This window comes from Lepisosteus oculatus, chromosome 2 (genome assembly GCF_040954835.1).
Source record: "Lepisosteus oculatus isolate fLepOcu1 chromosome 2, fLepOcu1.hap2, whole genome shotgun sequence".
NCBI lineage: Eukaryota > Metazoa > Chordata > Actinopteri > Semionotiformes > Lepisosteidae > Lepisosteus > Lepisosteus oculatus.
In genome coordinates, this window is record NC_090697.1 from 2,765,815 (window position 1) to 2,783,859 (window position 18,045).

The window sequence follows — 18,045 nt, forward strand, 5'->3', positions numbered from 1 at the left end:
TGTGAACCCTAGAGTTATGTTGGGTACAAATTTAAGATCACAGACCATTTGAAACCTACTGCCAAAGTTGATGGCAGCATACACCACATGGCACTAAGAGTTTGGAGTGGAGTCCTGGGGTATATGATTGCTAGCAGAGCGGTCAACATTTGCTCAGTAGGGTTGTGTCTTTGTCCATATGAAGTGTTGTCAATAGATTGGGTTGTACAGTATATGTACCAAATTTCAGTGCTCCGCAGTGTAGCTTTCATAATACGATCAAATAGATGGAATATTTGGTTAAAAAATCTATGAATCACTAGTGGGAGTGTTAAGTACTGCTTCATCTTCCTGCCCTTTAATGTGTAGAAATGTCTGCTAACCATCAGAATTTATTTGCTCTGGTGTTTTGTGACAAATGCTCTTTGTACAAGCTATCCCCATTATAAATTGCCCTGTGCTGTGTCGTGTTGCATTGACGTCACTGATGAATTGAGGAGCTCCACATAAACAACCCTTGATCTTGCAGCAGTTTGCAAGGCACTAAGCGCCAGCAATATAGTTGGTTTGTGGTTTATTTTTTACTGGTAATGAAAACCTATTGAGCTGAGGAAAAATCTTACATTAAAATCTCATCTTCTTTTGTGCACATTTCTTAGATTACTAATATCATGCCCAGCATTTAAACATTTAAGTTATTCCCCATCTTTAAGTATTTTCTATGTAAGTTGTGCTATTTGTGAACGTTACCTAGACTTATAACCTCTGTACTGTATTTGCTTAGCTGCAATTGAAACGCACACTGTAACTTGCAGTCTCCCCCAACACTAGTCCATTCAGTCTCATGGGAAAAGTTTATGCTTCTTATTTACTGTACATGGTTCCTATGGGGAGAAATTCCCCTTTATGTGTTTTTTCACTATGAATTGTGACTTTCGGATCCCTATGCCCTACATGTATCAGGGAAAACCTGTTTTCATACCTGCTGTTGGGTTCATGTGTTTGAAAAGTTACAGATTACAAGTAAGTTTTGTCTAGTTTATTATCTGACTTTATTTCAGAATCGTCAGATTGTACCCATCAGTGATGCTCTGTAGTTGCAGAGGAAATATGAAAATACTAATGTGGATTGGATTTATTCCAAAACTTTTTATTTTATTCGACAATTAAGGTGATGTATACGGTTTTCTTGCAAAGCCTCACAAATTTAGAAATTGTTACTCACTTGAAATTATTTCTTCTAAGAAGTATAAATATGCTACTTAAAGCACATTTGATTTTGAAAATTATTTTTTTTTCTGTGGGCCACATTTATTTTGGTTATGATCCAGTTTGGATTTTATCCACATTATATTCTCTGTGAAAGTGATTTTTCCATCATAATTTTGCATTGTGCTTTGTTTCTGATTACGCAAACCAAACCGTAGCTTAAAGGAGAATTGGGTTTCTTCTGTTGCTTGAGGCTTCCTTCTCAGAAGTATGCCATATTAAGCAAAACCCATTTCCACTGTCTTGTCCAGTTTAAAAATATTTGTATTTGGGGCTAAAAAGGGGGAGAAGATAAGAGGTACACAGGATGATCAGTAGTGACAAATTTGCAAGCTGTAAAAACAAGACACGCAATTCTTATTTTTGGTTACCCAGGGGATGGCGATTGGAAGGTATGAGAATGTCTGTACTCAGTCTCCTTTTTTTTCCCCATCAGGAAATCAGCTGAGGTATTCGTTTCCGCCTTAGCAGCAAAGTGCAAATAATCACGACTGACCCATTTGTTTATCCCACTGAGTTTTCTTGTTTTTATTTTCAAGAACAAGCACCCACCACAGAATACTAATTGCTGCTTACAGACGTTCTTATTCATTTACTATTACCGACCACTAATAGGAGGAAGTGGGATGTTCCCCTTCTCTGTGCATGTCACTACTAACTGCCCACTACCTTTAACTGAGAACGTATGCTTTCATTATTTTCTTAGGACAGCTCTGATTTGAAACTGCTGTAATTTGTAATGGACTAAATGAAGCTTATTTCTTAGGACTGCTATCTGACTAGGATGTGTGCTGATACAAACTTTGGAATGCAGGACCTGAAAGTTCCTGATAACCATAATCTTCACCTTATTGTGCTGGTTTTATAAAGAATTTATTTAGACTAAGTCACTCATTCAGTAGAAGAGGGATCTGAATTACACAGAAAGGCTGAAACATTGCAGATTTCTTTACATTTAGTGCAGATGCACAGGATATGATTTTAATAATTGCTTACACTTATATAGCACTTTTCTGGACACTCCACTCAAAGCGCTTTACAGGTAATGGGGATCCCCTCCACCACCACCACCAGTGTGCAGCCCCACCTGAATGATGCGACGGCAGTTATAGTGCACCAGAACGCTCACCACTCATCAGCTCTCAGTGGGGAGGAGAGCAGAGTAATGAAGCCAGTTCATAGAGGGGGTTATTAGGAGGCCATGATTGGTAAGGGCCAATGGGAAATTTGGCCAGGATGCCGGGGTTACACGGACCTCGGTTTTACGTCTCATCCGAAGGACGGCGCCTGTTTACAGTATAGTGTCCCAGTCACTATACTGGGGCATTAGGACCCACATGGACCACAGGGTGAGCACCCCCTGCTGGTCCCACTAACACCTCTTCCAGCAGCAACCATAGTTTTTCCCAGGAGGTCTCCTATCCAAGTACAGGCCAGGCTCACACCTGCTGAGCTTCAGTGGGCTGCCAGTTGTGCGTTGCAGAGTGATATGGCTGCTGGCTGTTTTTTTAATCGTTTTATTGTTTTCCAAATTTTATTATTTCTTCTGTGGTTGATATTGTGTTTTCCCCTTTTGTTAACAGAAGACCAGTGCAGTGAGTCTGGTGCGTAATCCAGCATTTGACTAGCTGATTCCCTGAATTGGATATGGCCACAGTTGCTTGGGTAAAGCCATGTTTGGAACGTCTGTAAAGCAAAGACGTTTTTTGTGTCCCCTTTGTTCCAGTTGGGTGTTTTTCTGCCCCCTGATTGAGGATTTCTTTTAATTTTAAGTTCATTTGATCTTTATGTGAAGAGAGGTTTTTGGATACAGCACTGGTTGTGTGTGCATGTGAATTAGTAATCGCATGCTTAAAATGCTCCAAAAACCAAATGCACTATCCCATGCCATAAACATACTGAATGGCAATTGGAAAACCATAATAAAGATAATGTTTCTTATACAGCATGCGTAAATAATAGCCTTTGAAAAGTTAGCACTCATTTTCTTCCTTTAGTATTTAGCTACGGTTACTAATTCTTTCATTAAATGTGTCAGATAAACCTTTGGAACTTTCTAAGCTGCGAAAGGTGCTTGACTTTTCTTTAAGAGAAAAAAAGAGACGTGTCTGAATTTCCATGGGAAAGGATGGAATGTGTGTCCAAGGCAGATTTCCCCCACTTGTCATGTGGGCCAGAGTTCAAGAGCCATTTGCCACAGAGTGCAGGATGTGCAGAAAGCACCATCATGGGAAAATAAATAGAGCTTCTTTCAGTCCAGTCTCGAGCAGGCCTTTTAAAACCCCCATCCCCTGCGCTATGATACCATATATTTAGATGTACTGTGTGCACATGTATCCTGTAAAAAAAAAAAGATTTAAAACGATTAGATCAGGAGGTGTGGCCTTAAAAACCGAAAATGAAACGGTGAAATCCTTTACCATTTCTTTCCTCTTCTATTAGGAACAGGTGTTTCTGATCTCGGCAGGATGATTTGCTTTAACGGTTTAACTGAAAGTCAAAGCAGGGATCCTAGCACTAAAACAATCATCGCCCAGAAAGGTGCTCAATTTATGCCGCAGAGGTAGAGACGAAAAGATTTCAGGATTGAGCACTTCCTCTTCTTATGCTTTGTGGATCTTTATTTTCCCGTGGGTTCGTCGTGTTGTGTATTGAGCCACACGCTCTTTAAAAAGCGCCCTTCTCTGGCCCTTGAAGCTTCTCGCACCTGGGAGGCTGGTGGCCCTCGTATCTGGGACGCGTATCCGCACGTCTGACCGCGCTCACAGTACACGAACAAGTGAGCTTACAATCGACAGTGGCCAGTTATGACCAATTAAATTACTATGGTTCAAATTTGAAACACTCAGTCTTTCAGAAAGAATAAAGGAAAAAGGAGGCTTTGAGGAGCAGTTAGAGTCCATTCCCATTTTTCCTGTTTAAGTACAGTGGTGTTCTCTGTAGATGAATACAGTATGTGTTTGTGTATGCTGAGATCTGCAGAGACACCATTTTTTTGTGTTTGGGTATTTAGGCATGACTGTGTAAACTGCAGCTTTCTTCACATTGATTGTAAAGCAGAGATCACAGATAATAGCACTAAGCCACGGTACAAATGCAGTTATCTTGAAAGCAGTACTGCAATTGACTTGAATTGCTAAAGAAAACCTTTTCCCCTAATTAACTTTGTCATAGAATTTTAGCAAAATGTTCAGTCCCTGCTTGTGTTTTCTACAGCCGCTTCAGGAATCTGTGAAGATGTGACTGTTTTTTTTAAGTGAGAAACTGTACTGAAAATAAATTATGGTGATATTTAAAAATAGCTGTCATTAGTATTTTGCTTGATTATGAACAGCATCTGCCACTCAGTTACTGAGCAGAATTTCCTTTCCAAATAAAGATGGCACATCTTTACGATTCCTCTTGGTGCACAGGACCTTGTTTTCCTACTTGAAAAATCAGATTAGAAATTATGGGTAATGCCTTTTCAGAGTACTTCAGAATTAACTGGATTTTAGTTTTGCAACAGAAAAATAGTGTTCATATTGGACTCGGATCCAATTAATTTATGCCGCTGGATTCATATCTATAAAAATATGCTGGCTGTCGTTTTTTCTTTAAAACATCTACATTATAGGGGCACATCAGGTGTAAAATTTAACAGGAGATCATTTCCTTAATATCTATCTTAATAACCCCAAAAAGTTGAATTTGTTTAATATGTCACCTTGCTTTATCCCAGTATTAGGAAGACTGTTTTTGTTTACTTATATTCTAAAGGTCTTTAAGGGAAGAAGGGTTGGGAAAACAGGATATATGAGATTTATTTCGCAGTCTTTCCTGTTCAATTGACATTGAGATAATGGTTAAAAACTGCTTTGTGACAGTCTTGTCTACTGCCTCTTTTACATACTACAGACTGAAAATATCTTTGTCCATTACATAATACTAAGACGTAGTTATTACTGTTGTACTTTTCTTTTCTAAGGTTAAATTTTCAAAAATAAAACCTTTCTGTACATAATATAAGGATTAAGTTGCTTTCATATGTTTAACTAAAAAATCAGGGCCTTTTTTCTGTTGCAATCACAATACTTAGGGATCTGTTACTGTTGTGTGATAGCTCTTCTAGTTTACTGTCTAGTATTTAAACCCTTCATGTTGAGATATCTCTCCTAGTCTGAAGAGAGGTTAGAAGCAATGATGCAGTTTTGTAAAAAACACTGAATACTTGGATAAGAGGATCAGAACTGTTTAGAAACTAGAGATGTAAGTTTGATTCCAGCATTCCTTTTTTGTAAAACATTCTTAAAGAAACATAGCTGCTATTAAAATACGCAGTCTGCATATGTTGTACTGCAATGTAGACAATATATGTTGCACATGGAGGACAGCAGTTCATAATTTGATGCGATAGTTAAAAAACAGTTAAATGTATTTCAGGGCAAGTCCTGGCTCATACAATTTATAGTTATTGCTCCCATGGGTTGTGTTGTAATAAGGGTGGACTACAGAATATTCAGTGCAGATGTGCTCTTCGGTGATGTATTCTATGAAGTCTAAACTTCACTACTGGAGCCATTTTACAAAGTGATATCAACTGTTGTGGTTCATGTGTAATCTGAAAAGTAACTCTGGAGTCTCGCTGGAACAATTATAACTTATTCATTGGGGATGGGCGTGTTGCATTCCGCAGTTCACAACCATGTTTCATTACAGATTTCTTAGCGTCTTGAATGATGTTACATTTCTGAAGTGAAATCTTTAACGGTGCTGCAGAAAATGTCAATAGAATTCACAGCACTTGAGGCGTTACATAATTCTAGAGTGTAAAAAAAAATACTTTGTACTGTTCTAGTATAAATATGTAATCTAAACCTGTTTGCCTTATGGATAGCAACTGTAAGGCTGTTTTATTTTTTAGCTTTGGCTTTATTTCATTAGTCTGTCCTATATCCAGTGAGGTAGCACTATTGCTTACATGTTTGTGAATAAGTAATCCCTTCTCCCAGTATTTTCCAACTTTACCATTGAGTATTTGCCAAACTTTGCTGATTGTTTCCTCACAAAGCTCCTTTTTGAGGAGATAAAAGGAAACACTGGGCTGGTAATAGAGAACAGGGCACATAATATTATATCCAAGGATGGAGGGTGTGGTCTTTATTTCACGTTGTCTTCATGTGCTTATTCTGTGTTCTTCTAGCGTTAAAACAGAAATGCTAACTAATTTAAATTGCACACAATTTAGTATTCTTTGGTCAATTCTGATAGCATTTAATGTGTTTTCACCAAAATCTTTATTAGAAAAGAAAAAGAAATTCTGAAAATGGACTGAAATGCAGTCCACTTCAATGCTGTTTTAAAAGCAGTACTTGGGGTGTGCTGTAGATTATGGGTGGAGACTTCCCCATCTCCGTGAAAACCTCATCTTGTGTGGAAGTGATTGACAGTTCTGAGCAGCAGAGTCCTTCAGCCCCACACGAGCTCGAGACTGCAGGAGACACAGGAAGATGCAGGCTGTGCTTGAACAAGAAACGCATTCTAGTTGGGATGCATTGGCGAACACATGCCAGACTGGGAAAATGCATTGAAGTTGGACCAATAACGTGATTATATCAATGTCACTATTTACTTCTAATACCTGCAACTGGGCCAGAGGCATTCAGTTTTCAATTGTGCTTATCATACAATTTCACAGTCTTGATCATTTTTGGCATGGTCTTTGCTTCTTAACAACACAATTGGATTTGTGCTTGGATCTAGAGTAATTCGGGGCTTTTTTTCTTCTGCTCTCTTCTGCAGTTTTAGAAAAGCTTCCTCTCCTTTAAACAGATGCCACTCTGGAGAATAACTGCTGTAAAGAACAGAGCTAAAATCAGTTTACAAAGACTGCTCTGAAATCAAGCTGGAAAAGTAGGGAAATTTATACTTTTGTTTGCAACACAGCTTGAAAGTTTTCTCTGAAGCATAAATGTTTTACATCAGGCAATTAGATAATGGCAACAACATGACTAAGACACTCTATTGAATGTATTCCTCAAATGGTCTGAATTGTTCTGTTTGACATAAAGAATAAACAAAAATCTTTTAACTGTTTTCCACTCACTTGCTCTATATTGCTTTTTTAAATAAAAAATAAACATGGAGATGATAAGTGGACTCCTTGAGTGGGGTCACTTGATCACAGTGAGCATGGTCATGTGTGGAGTTAATAGCACAGAAGATTGTTGTCTGGACTTGATGAGTGTGTTGCCCTCATTCATGGCTCTTTGCAGAGGAAACGGCTTCAGTGTCTTTTCTGGCATCAGTTTCCTTGACCTGTAGTTCACCTTTTTTTTTTCCCTGCAAAAATGAATCAGGGAACTAATAACGTTTTTCTTTGTTTTCCTCCGGAATGTTACTCAAAATTATTTTCCAGTTCTTCAGAATGTCATCGAATGGAAAAGGTATTTTGTATGGTGTGTACATAAATAAAATGTTGTTTACAGCTGATCTTTATAATGTCCAGAGACACTCCAGGTCATTGTGAAAGAGAATGCGTTTGCTGCCAGAGATATTAGGGTATAATCTAATTATATTGCATGTTTGGTACAAAGAAAATGATTTTTTCCTGCAACCACAGTTTCTTCATTTTCCCCAATTCAACTGGTGTCATAAAACCAAGAACGTTCTAACAAGATCTGAAAAACGTAATGCAAATTGACCTTTGCTTATCATGGGGACAATTATAAATCCCTGTAACAATGACGCATCAAAGATTTATTCCCGGACAGTAGGCCGAAAGGCTGCAGGATCGTCTCGAGCCGCAGGGTTTTGGGGGTGTGGAGTAAATTATCCAGCCAAGCCCCCGAAGCCCATTCCCTGGTTTCTTTCAAGAAACGGCTGGGTGAGCTCCTTCAATTGGCTGACTACTAACTACCGAACAGGTGAGAGCGACCAGATGGCTTTCGCTCTTTTGAAATCGCTCAGGTGTTGGGTGCACATCGAGGACATTCCCATGCTCCGCCAGCTGTCCCCAGCCCAAGGTTTGCAGTCCTCCTAGTGTCTGGATCAGTGCACACTGGCTCTTCTCAAACGCCATCCCCCATGAACATGGTCTTTCTGCTTTTGAAACAAAGGAATTAAACAAATTGCCCACTCCCTCTCCTGATCCCTTTATAGGGTTTGGCTTTAGTGTTATATAATGTAAAATGGAAAAAGAAAAAAATGGGGGGGGGAAGGGCTTCAGAGTTACATGTGCATCCTTGCATAACGTATGCGTTTATGCTGTAGGTTTAACCTGGGATGTAGGGAGTGTGTGCAAATGGCTACTTTGCCCAGCCCAGCCCATAAAGCAGTTTTTCCAGAAGGAAGCCTTTTGGAGATTTTGCGATGCTGCTAATTTTGCAGGGACAAGGCTTCCAACTGTCCAGTGTGTGTGGCTGTGAAGCAGGGATTGTGGAAAGATAATTCCAAAGGGGGATGTCGGATGCTTATGAGCAGTACGTGTTGTATCTGGTGCCCGGAGGGGGTGGAGTGTGCTGGGTCAGGCCTGCCCTTGCCCCATGGAAGCTGATGGAAAAGGCCACTGCTACCAAAACAGTGCTCTCACAGAAGACCATCATCTGTCCCCGCATGTCTGAAGTCCACACTGGAACACGTGTATCATGTGCTCATTTTATAAGAAACCCGTCTGCCTTTTCTTAATTCACCTTCCTGCTGCTGGTACCCTGGACTATGTCTAGAATCATTTGAGAAAGGATAAGAGGGGTCTATATTGTAGCAGAATGAATGTGCTCTGGGCACTTTATTAGGAATTGAGACAAGTTAAAATGGAAAAAATGTGGATGTGCAGCTGTGTTTGCTAACAAGGGGATATTATGAGAGGACTGTCATAAAATGCCAGAAGTCATGTCCCCTTCCCTTTGAATTTTATTTTGAGTGATATGAATTGATATTCTGTTGTAATGCTCCCTTTAGACGTTGTAATTTATTAAGATTCCTCAAGTACTTCCCTAGTTTTGCCACTGCCAGGTTTGTTACTGAAGTCAGGTTTCGGCTTTGAAGACGCACAGTAAGACTGAATACTTAGTAAAATAAGGATTGCATTCGATCACAGTGTAATATAAAACTTGGTGTTGTCATTTCCACTTCTGACAGAAGAAATGAACGTTGTCTATATACAATAGAAGTTCACAATGCCCAATGTTTACTTTGGTTATAATCAACCACTAAATTATTTTGTGGAAAGTAAAATAAATCGAAGCAAGAAACCCTCTGGATTTCAAAGCAGAAGGCATTTTAGAAAGAAATCAAAACTGATTGTGTTAAATCTCAAGAAAAAACTACATTATGGTAGGATTAAAAAATATGATGTTCAAAACATTAAGGGGAGCAGTTTGTGTTGAAAGCAGGAATAATCTTTTTATTGTTGGAGGTTTTTTTTAAAGCGCTGCAATACTTCTTTTTATATAGAATTGTTTTTGTTTGCAATTAATAGTGTTGGAGGTGGTGCTGACAGTAGCATTTTCAAAAAATAAGTGGCTTTTGTCGATTGCATTACAATATCTTTTTGTTTGGATATTGTTCTGTAAGTTGGAGAGCCATGGTTAAAAGCCTGGTGAATGCATGGAGGTTCTACGGCATGCTGTTATAGAATCGGTTTGTCTGGTGTACTGCATATACACGTTCCGGTATGTAGGTGCTGTAATATACAAAGAGATCTCTCACTGCTTTAATTTCCCTCTGTTAGTGGCAGAACAGTAGCCAAATTTCCCAGTCAGAACTTTGAAAGACCTTTTTTTGCTTTACAAAAGTTAGAAAAATAAACGAAGGTGCATGTGTATCCTGAGGAGTGGATAGTGTCACACCTAGTTACAGAATCAGGCATGTTCCTATTAAAATTGTAAGACATTGTGTTTCCCCTGAGCATTGTGTGCATTCTGTTAAATGAAGAATAGGGTACTCAAGGTAGTAAATACTTTTTTCATAAAGGAAGTACAGCTAAATACAGTACACGTGTGTAGGATCTAAAACCTCTGATTGCAGAGGGATTTATTATTATTATTATTATTATTATTATAATAGTGTTATTGCAGTTCTAAAACCAAGTCTTGCAGAGGTTCTACAGAGATACTGGCACTGTTGTTAGTGAGTTGCATGAACAACTGTGATCATGTTGTTATAGCAACTCCTCAGAAACAGCAGACAGAACGCTTAAGATTTATGAAGACTACCTTGTTACAGAATGAATTCTATTATAAGGGCCAGCTGTTTTCTGCATTTGTGCTTGCTTCTGTGTGGATAGTCCTATACTTGTGATTTCACAAGTAATCTCGGGATTTATCTGAATTTTGAGACACCTTGGAAAAAGGTTTTCATCTAATTATAATATTGAAAATGCACTCATGCTTTTTCCATTGTGAAAGAAATTTTAATGTTGGTTTATTTGTGGTTTCAAATAGTTTTTGTTGCCTTACTGTTTCAGGCAAACAGTGAGGTCATCCATATACAGTATTGTTGTTTGTGATGCACAGCTGGTTAAGGGAACATGAACAATTAATTAATTTAGTTCTGCTGAGATTGTACAATTCACTGATGGCTAGGAATGTATTCCCTTAGAATAGTATAGAGTTCACTGTGTGTAGTTGAGTAATAGTTGTAAACACTTTCTTGGTTTTTCCTGGTCCCAAACTCCATTCCTTAGCGACATAGATTCTGGCTTGAGTGTAATAATTGAACCATTCGGCATGATTGTTTGCGATTTTTATTTTGTGGTGTGCAGCCCACTTCATCCTAAAAGTACCTAAAATCCTAAAAGTTAAAACCTTTTGAACGTTTCTTTGGTGCCTTTTGAAATACATTGTAGATTTCCTCCTGTGGCCTGCTTGCGTTTCTCTTGGTGATTGAATCCTGTGTTGAACAGCGCAGGGTTGACACAGACACAAGGGCCTCCCTACAGCAAGCTGAAGGCTCCAGCAGGAGCTGCTTTATGGAAAGGCTCCTGCTTCACTCTTATCTGCAGTTGGCTCCTAGGATGTCTGGTATAAAGTCCAGGCTGACTTGAAATGTAAAAGTGCCTCTAGGTTTTCTTAAATTTGCATTTTAGCAAGACTTTGGTGCTTACAGTGTTCCCGTGTTCATCGAGCTATATGTTTTGCTCTATATTTGTAGGACACAGTATATTTATTTGTCGTCACCCTCCCCTTACAGGTTATCTGTGTATTCCTTGATTTACAGCATGGAGAAATGTTCTTTTCAAGACAATGTGGTCGGTTTTCAAAACCACATCTTGTTTTTGGGGAGAGTGGGGGGGGGTGCTTTTGAAGTTCAGGTTCTTGAAAATTTGAGATTGAGGCAAAATGCACAATTAGGGGTTTTATATATAGGAGAGATTACTTATAAAAAATATTATATAGTATATACAGTATGTTAGAGAATGTATGTTCATTATGGTAAAACAGATTTGGTTTTGTACATTAAATTTGCTCTGAGCTTCTGAATTGTATTAATGCTAGCTATGGTTTTGCTCTATGTCTGAAAGGCAGAGATGATATAATATAATTTAAATAGGACTGGGCTGTGCGGTTGCCCTTTGCCCTCTAATTTTCTATCCCTGCAGACGTCTACAAGCATGCTTTGGCATTGACTGTCAGATAGCAGTGAGGTGGGTGTCTGAGTCCTGGGCTCCTTTGGGCTCGGTATGGGTTGAAATGGAGTAGCCTCTTTCTTGGCGGTGTCAAGCCTGGGTGGGGTCAGCTTTACTTCACCAGCTCTGTCATCATTATGACAGGGAGCAGCAGAAATCAGGGTCTTGAAGACTGATGTAAAGAACCTAAAGACACGTGGAAGGTGCCACTGCTGCTGTGCATTTCTTACTCATTGCTATTAAGCGTCATTTCAGCCCTCAGTAATGTTTCATCTCTGTAGGACCCTTTCCTCTGTGGACGCCAGTTACAGACTGTTCTAGGTACAGTAGATCTGACAGGACAAGTGTGGCTCCCAGATTCCTGACTTTGGCTGATGCCTGAATGGGGAAGCCATCCACCATCACTGTGAAGCTCTCCTGCATTTCCAGCTGACTTGCTGCCCACCACTAAAATTTTTGTTTTGTCACTATCTTCAGGAATTTGATGTCAACCAGAGCTTGATGTCACACAGAGAAGAGATGAATGATGGAGGGGGGAGGTCAGAGGGGGGGTTTAATATAAATCTGAACATCATCTGCAAAACAATGAAACTGAAGACTGTTTGTGTATAATGTGTCCAGGAGAAATTGTATAAATGATAAAGAGCAATGGGCCCTAGACTGAACCCTGTGGCACACCGTGACTGGCTGAGATCATGGGGGATTGATGAGGACCATGGAGACGAGATGCTGCCTGCCAGTCAGATATGAGTGGAACCAGTACCATTGATAGATCTTGAGCAACACTGAATAATTTTGTGTGGGGTGCTATTCTTATTGAATACAGAAACTGCAGGTGTTGTAGCTTTTTTCTTCGACTGTAGCAGGCTTTTATCATCAGTGTTGTTCTGGAATAAATATAGACTTAATTTTGGATCCATAATAGCCACTATTATCCAATCTGTTTGCTCATAAAAAGACTGTTAATAGGAGGACTGATTTTGGGTTTATGTCTTGTGGCGTACAATAAATTACTGGAGAATATTGCCAAGTCTGACTGTTTGCTGTAAATAATACTTTTAAATTATCCTAACTCTGCAATACAAACATGATGTTCCTATGGTGCAGTGCTGTGGCTCTGTGGCTGAGGATCTGCATCTGTGGCTGGAAGGTTGCCAGTTCATATCCCGTGGCCGGCAGAGGAATCGTACTCTGTTGTGCCCCTGAGCAAGGCCCTTAACCCCCAACTGCTCCAGGGGCACCGTATACATGGCTGACCCTGCACTCTGACCCCAAGCTTCTCTCCCTGTCTGTGTGTCTCATGGAGAGCAAGCTGGGGTGTGTGAAAAGACAACTTTCTGATTCAAGAAATTGTATTTTCTGGAATTTCTGGGATGAAGTCATGTCCCACTTTGTTCATTTCTCTCCTGTTTTCTTAGTACAGTTGCAAAGTGTGGGAATTTAAGCTTTTTAGAAATGTTTTAGCTTTTTCATTTATCATACGATATCATGTTGAGCACTATGTGCTTTTTGTGTTATTGCTTTCATTATATTAACTTTGTGTTCACGTCATAAAAAATGTGCTTTTATCTTTGTTGTCTGTCAGTTATTAGCCACCAGCTGTAATTTAATCCTGATATTGGCTATTGTAGGTCCTCCCTGACAAGACGCTTCTGCCATTAGCTTGACCACATATTGATTTAATTCTGTCTTTTATGACATCTAAATGCCACACTCAGTGAGGCATGTAGTGTTCCAGAGCATGATGAAAACAAAAAAATAATAATTGGATGGCCATCACATGATAAATGCCTATCCTTTGGAATATTTAAGGTTTCTTCTTCTTTAATAAACAAAGATACTTAAACAATCATTATGTTGCTTTAAATTGAGCTACTTCTAATATCTGATATACTGTCCTAAGTGGGAAAACGAGCTGTATATTTATTCATATATTGAGTGATGGATGTATTAAAGTTTTGGTATGTGTACTAGAGCCAACACCTTTTCAGAAGCTTCTCTTTTGGTTCTACAGTCCCACACGTAATCCGTCGGCCTTTTTTTAAGATCTTAAATTCTGAGTGACAATACATTCAAGTCAGCAGTTTCAAAGTTGATGTTGTCCACTAAAATGCACCATTTATTTTTGTCCAGTTTTAACCATGGTGATGATTCTGTTTTTGCTACATCATTACATAACATCTCCCTTGTTGTGATGCTTGTGATCCATCAGTGTCATGCTGGTTACGGTGATGTTGGTTTTCGAGTGAAATGAGCAGTCAGAATTGTACACGGGCTTCTGCTTTAATCCTAGTATTTTACAAATGGTCAGCTATTTCAAAATGACACGCGGGCCTGTGTTCCAGCGTCGCCAGCCGAGTGCCAGCCTGTGACTCAGTGTAGAATTCCTTCTTTCTCTGGCCAGTGTGACCTGTGATGATGACGACTGAAGTGGGCACTGAGGCGGAGCTGAAGAGGGAGTCGGAGAAGCCCGACGAGCTGCCGGTGACCCCAGAGGAGCAGACGGCGGCCCCAGAAACCCAGCCGCCGGGCGAGGCTGCAGAAGCGCTCGACCCCCCGACACCGCAGCAGGAGAACGGCGTGGGACCCCAAGAGCCGCAGGTGCCCACGGAGGACCAAGACCAGGACCAGGGGCAGACGGGCAGCGGGGCCCCGGAGCAGCCTGCCTCGCCCAGCCCCCCGCCGGACGGCGGCGCTGCTCAGACAAGCCCGGCGGCGGAGAGGAAGGAGAGGGAGCAGGCCGCGGGCAAGGGCCTTTCCCGCTTCCTGCCCGCGTGGCTGAGGAAGCCGAAATCCCCGAGCCAGGCGGAGCCCACCGAGAGCTCGCCCGCAGAGGAGGACGGCGGGGAGGGAGGGGAGCAGAAGCAGAAGTCTCCTCCTCCGTCTCCGTCGGCGCCGCAGCCCGAGGGCAAGGAGGAGCAGAGCGGGGAGGGCGCGGGGGTCCCGCCAGCTGAGGACCGGCACGAGCAGGAGGAGCTGAAGGCCGACGAGAAGGAGGAGAAGCACTCCATAAGCAGCGCCGAGACCCAGGTACCTGCCTTCCTCCTCACTCTTACACGCGTTCATTTTATTGGGTGCAGTTCTGACATGAACCATGAACTTTGGCAACATGCTGTACAATGAGTAAATTAAATGCACTGCAGTGCAGCATCAGTGCCGCTGTAGGTGCAGTGTGAACAGGTGGGTCTCGAGGTGGTTAGGAGATGCAGTGTGAATGTGAATGGCTAACTGATTTTACCACAGGGGTCCAAGAATGGCTACTTAGCGAATTCTTCATCCTGGGTGGGCCTGGAGGAGACGGGGGTTATAGACTGGAGGGAAGAGAGTGCTGGAGAGTGGTAGCCAAGGGCAGGTTTATGGAGGTTTTGATAAGTCAGGTGGTGTGAATTCTAAGTAAGCCTGTGGGTTTGGAGCTTAAGCAGCTGATGGAGTGTTTCTGGAAATCGTATCTTTGAAAAGACAAAAACTTGAAACCAGGCGTTATATGGGATAGGTTGTTAAAAATGAGTCTGCATGTTTAGAAAAAGGGTGGAAGAGAGTTGTTAGGGAAAGAAACTGGAAATGGAAGAGGGCAAGCATCATGAGTGATACCGAGATTCTTTCCTGTAGCTGGAATCCCATCATGCGCAATTTATCATCACAGTCTGTTTAAAGATTAAAAAATGTAAATACAAATGGTTCTGTTGATAAATACCAGTTAAAATCTGCTGTCATTATGATATTAGTAGAACGTTTATGCAAACATTGCTACCTCTTGAATCCTAGCAACTCTGATCCATGGGTTTTGCAGTGCTGGTGAGGTGTAGAAGACAAGTCAGTGGACTTGATGACCTCTCCACCTGGCACGCGTGCAGGCTCAGTTTGGGGCACTGAAATATAGGAGTCAAATTAAGCCAATTGCTGGAACCATGGGTGTTATTTTACATTTTTTGTAGATTTATTGGGAAAATTAAAAAAAAAATAAGGGGCTTATATTCACAGTGTACTTTGATCTTGAAACTTCTTTGTCATGACGTGAGACATTATTTTTATATACAAACTAATGGTGGTGCGAAGTATTGGAGAAACTTTAAGAGTACTTCAGCAGCATGCATCTAGTTAATTATGTTAACGGCCTGTTTCCGGCTATATAATAGAATACATGGAGCTTGAAGTCTGGTGAAACTCAGATAATTGGAAAACAGAATTTATCCTGTGGTAGAATTTGCACCTAAACATTTTTAATTTCCGCTAGATACGTAATTCTAATTAGGGTACATATTGTTATTATTATTATGGTTGTTATTGTTGTTATTATTATTATTATTATTATTATTATTATAATAATAAAGTACTGTGTTACAAAGAATGAGAAGCGCAACAATTTTAGGTCCCTGAGCTCACATGTATCTATCTAAAGGGTTCTAAATTATTAGATAAGTATTACCTTTTCTTTAAAGCCACCCTGAATATATTTTTAAAACTATTAAAAGTTTTATTAAAAGCACAAATAAAATGATTGTGAAGAATTCAGTTTCCTTAAGCTTTACAAATTCTCATGGCAGGCATCCGAAGTTTCTGTACTTATTGAGACAGATTGTTTTTATTTTCCAAGTTGATCCACCCAATGACATCACTTCTACGGTGATTAAGCAAAAATAAACTTTTATTAATGCTCAGAATGTTGTGTGGCAGTTTATGAAATCATATTCTGCAGATTTCTGGACAGTTCACCTTGAGAGTTGATGTGCAAGACCATAGACCATATAAAAACATATGGAGCATTACTGAGAGACGGGTTCAAAGTTCCTCAAGCTGTGACAGGAGATCACATGCTGTATTATTATTGTTATAACCACATACATTAATAGTAATGCAAATTGATTTTTAATAAAGCTTTTCCCTTTTTTAAACAAATTTTAGCCTGCAAAGGAGGAGAGGAGAGAAGACACTTTGGATAAGGATACAGATTTGAAGGAGGAGGTGAAGGACGTTGGTGGAGACAAAAAACCAGAGGAGCATGCCCAGAAACCTGCCCTGAACGCTGACAAGCCTTCGGTAAAGCCGCCCAAGAAAATGAAGATGGTCACATGCAAGGTCACCCTGCTGGATGGCACAGATCACCCCTTTGAGATTGAGGTAAGGTTAATTAGACATACATGCTTTGCTGTCTCATGTGACCTCCAGGTAAACTGAGAGATCACCATTTCCATTTGCTGTTGAACACTTTAACAACTGTTTAAGTGTTCATACCTCCTTTTAAAAAATAGTAAAACACGAATAAATATCTTTTTTAAATCAAGCTACAGTTATTTGTCAGCATTAGGGTCTAGTTTTCGACCAGGGGTCACACTGTGTGAATGAAGAAAATCCATCCGCCCACCCATCCTTCTTCATGATTCGTGGCAAGGGTTGTAGAACCTGTCCCAGAAGTACTGGGTGCAGTTTTTACGTGAGAAGAGCACATAAGCACATGATGACAATGTACAAGCTGTGGTATTACACGGGGGGGCGTGGTATGTGTGGAGGCGGAGCCCCGGATTAAGGGCGACGTGTTGCTTTAGCAACTGTAGCTGTCCTGGCTGATTAAGGACGAGCTGCAGCTGTCAGGGCCCTTTAAGGCACACTGAGCTCCTCCCCGGAGGGACAACAGACCCCGCAAGGGGAGGACCTTCCAGCAGCAGTGTTGGAGGCGATTGTGACCGAATATAAGGCCGTTGTTTTTCCTTCATTTTCTTTTCTTTTTGCCGTGCATCTCCACTGGGGTGGGCTGACCCCTTTTCACAGCTGGAGTTTGTATTTTGTTTTGGCCGTGCGCTCCCTGCTCTTCCAGGCTGGACATGGCTAAATAGGGTAAGCCCAGTCTGGATACCGCTGCGCTAAGCGGGTTCTTTTTCCGAAGCTGGACCCCATTAGATAGCGTAAGCCCAGCCTGGACACCTCGCTGTACAGCGGCACATTTTCTCTATCCTTTTGTTTTATTCCCCCCCCAGAAGGGTCATCAACTTTACCGGTGCTCGCCTCGGCTCCTCCCACTCCCACATTGTTACAGAGCTGTGTAAAAAGAAGGAGACGGGGCCAGTACCTCTTCTTTATTTAGCGAGTACTCGGTGATAAAGTAGGGAAGTTTTGGGAGAAGGTTACTCATTTGGCTGGCACGGTGGCGCAGTAATTAGCATTGCTGCCTCGCAGGACCCTGCCTCTGGGTTCAA

At 40.9% G+C, this 18,045-nt stretch overlaps 1 protein-coding gene across 19 annotated transcripts in view; it reads left to right on the top strand.

Moving 5' to 3' along the window:
• The window catches only part of epb41l2 (erythrocyte membrane protein band 4.1 like 2), a 106,378-nt gene that overhangs the window by 36,244 nt on the left and 52,089 nt on the right, over positions 1 to 18,045 (top strand). For 15 of the 19 annotated variants that reach the window (XM_069195904.1, XM_015359053.2, XM_015359020.2 and 12 more), the window contains exons 3-4: positions 14,286 to 14,884; positions 16,757 to 16,972. In XM_069195904.1, coding sequence (XP_069052005.1) covers positions 14,286 to 14,884; positions 16,757 to 16,972 — 815 coding nt within the window. Of the gene's footprint in view, positions 1 to 14,258; positions 14,885 to 16,756; positions 16,973 to 18,045 lie in introns of all 19 variants that reach the window. The other 4 variants (XM_069195884.1, XM_069195888.1, XM_069195891.1 and 1 more) reach the window with 1 other exon arrangement.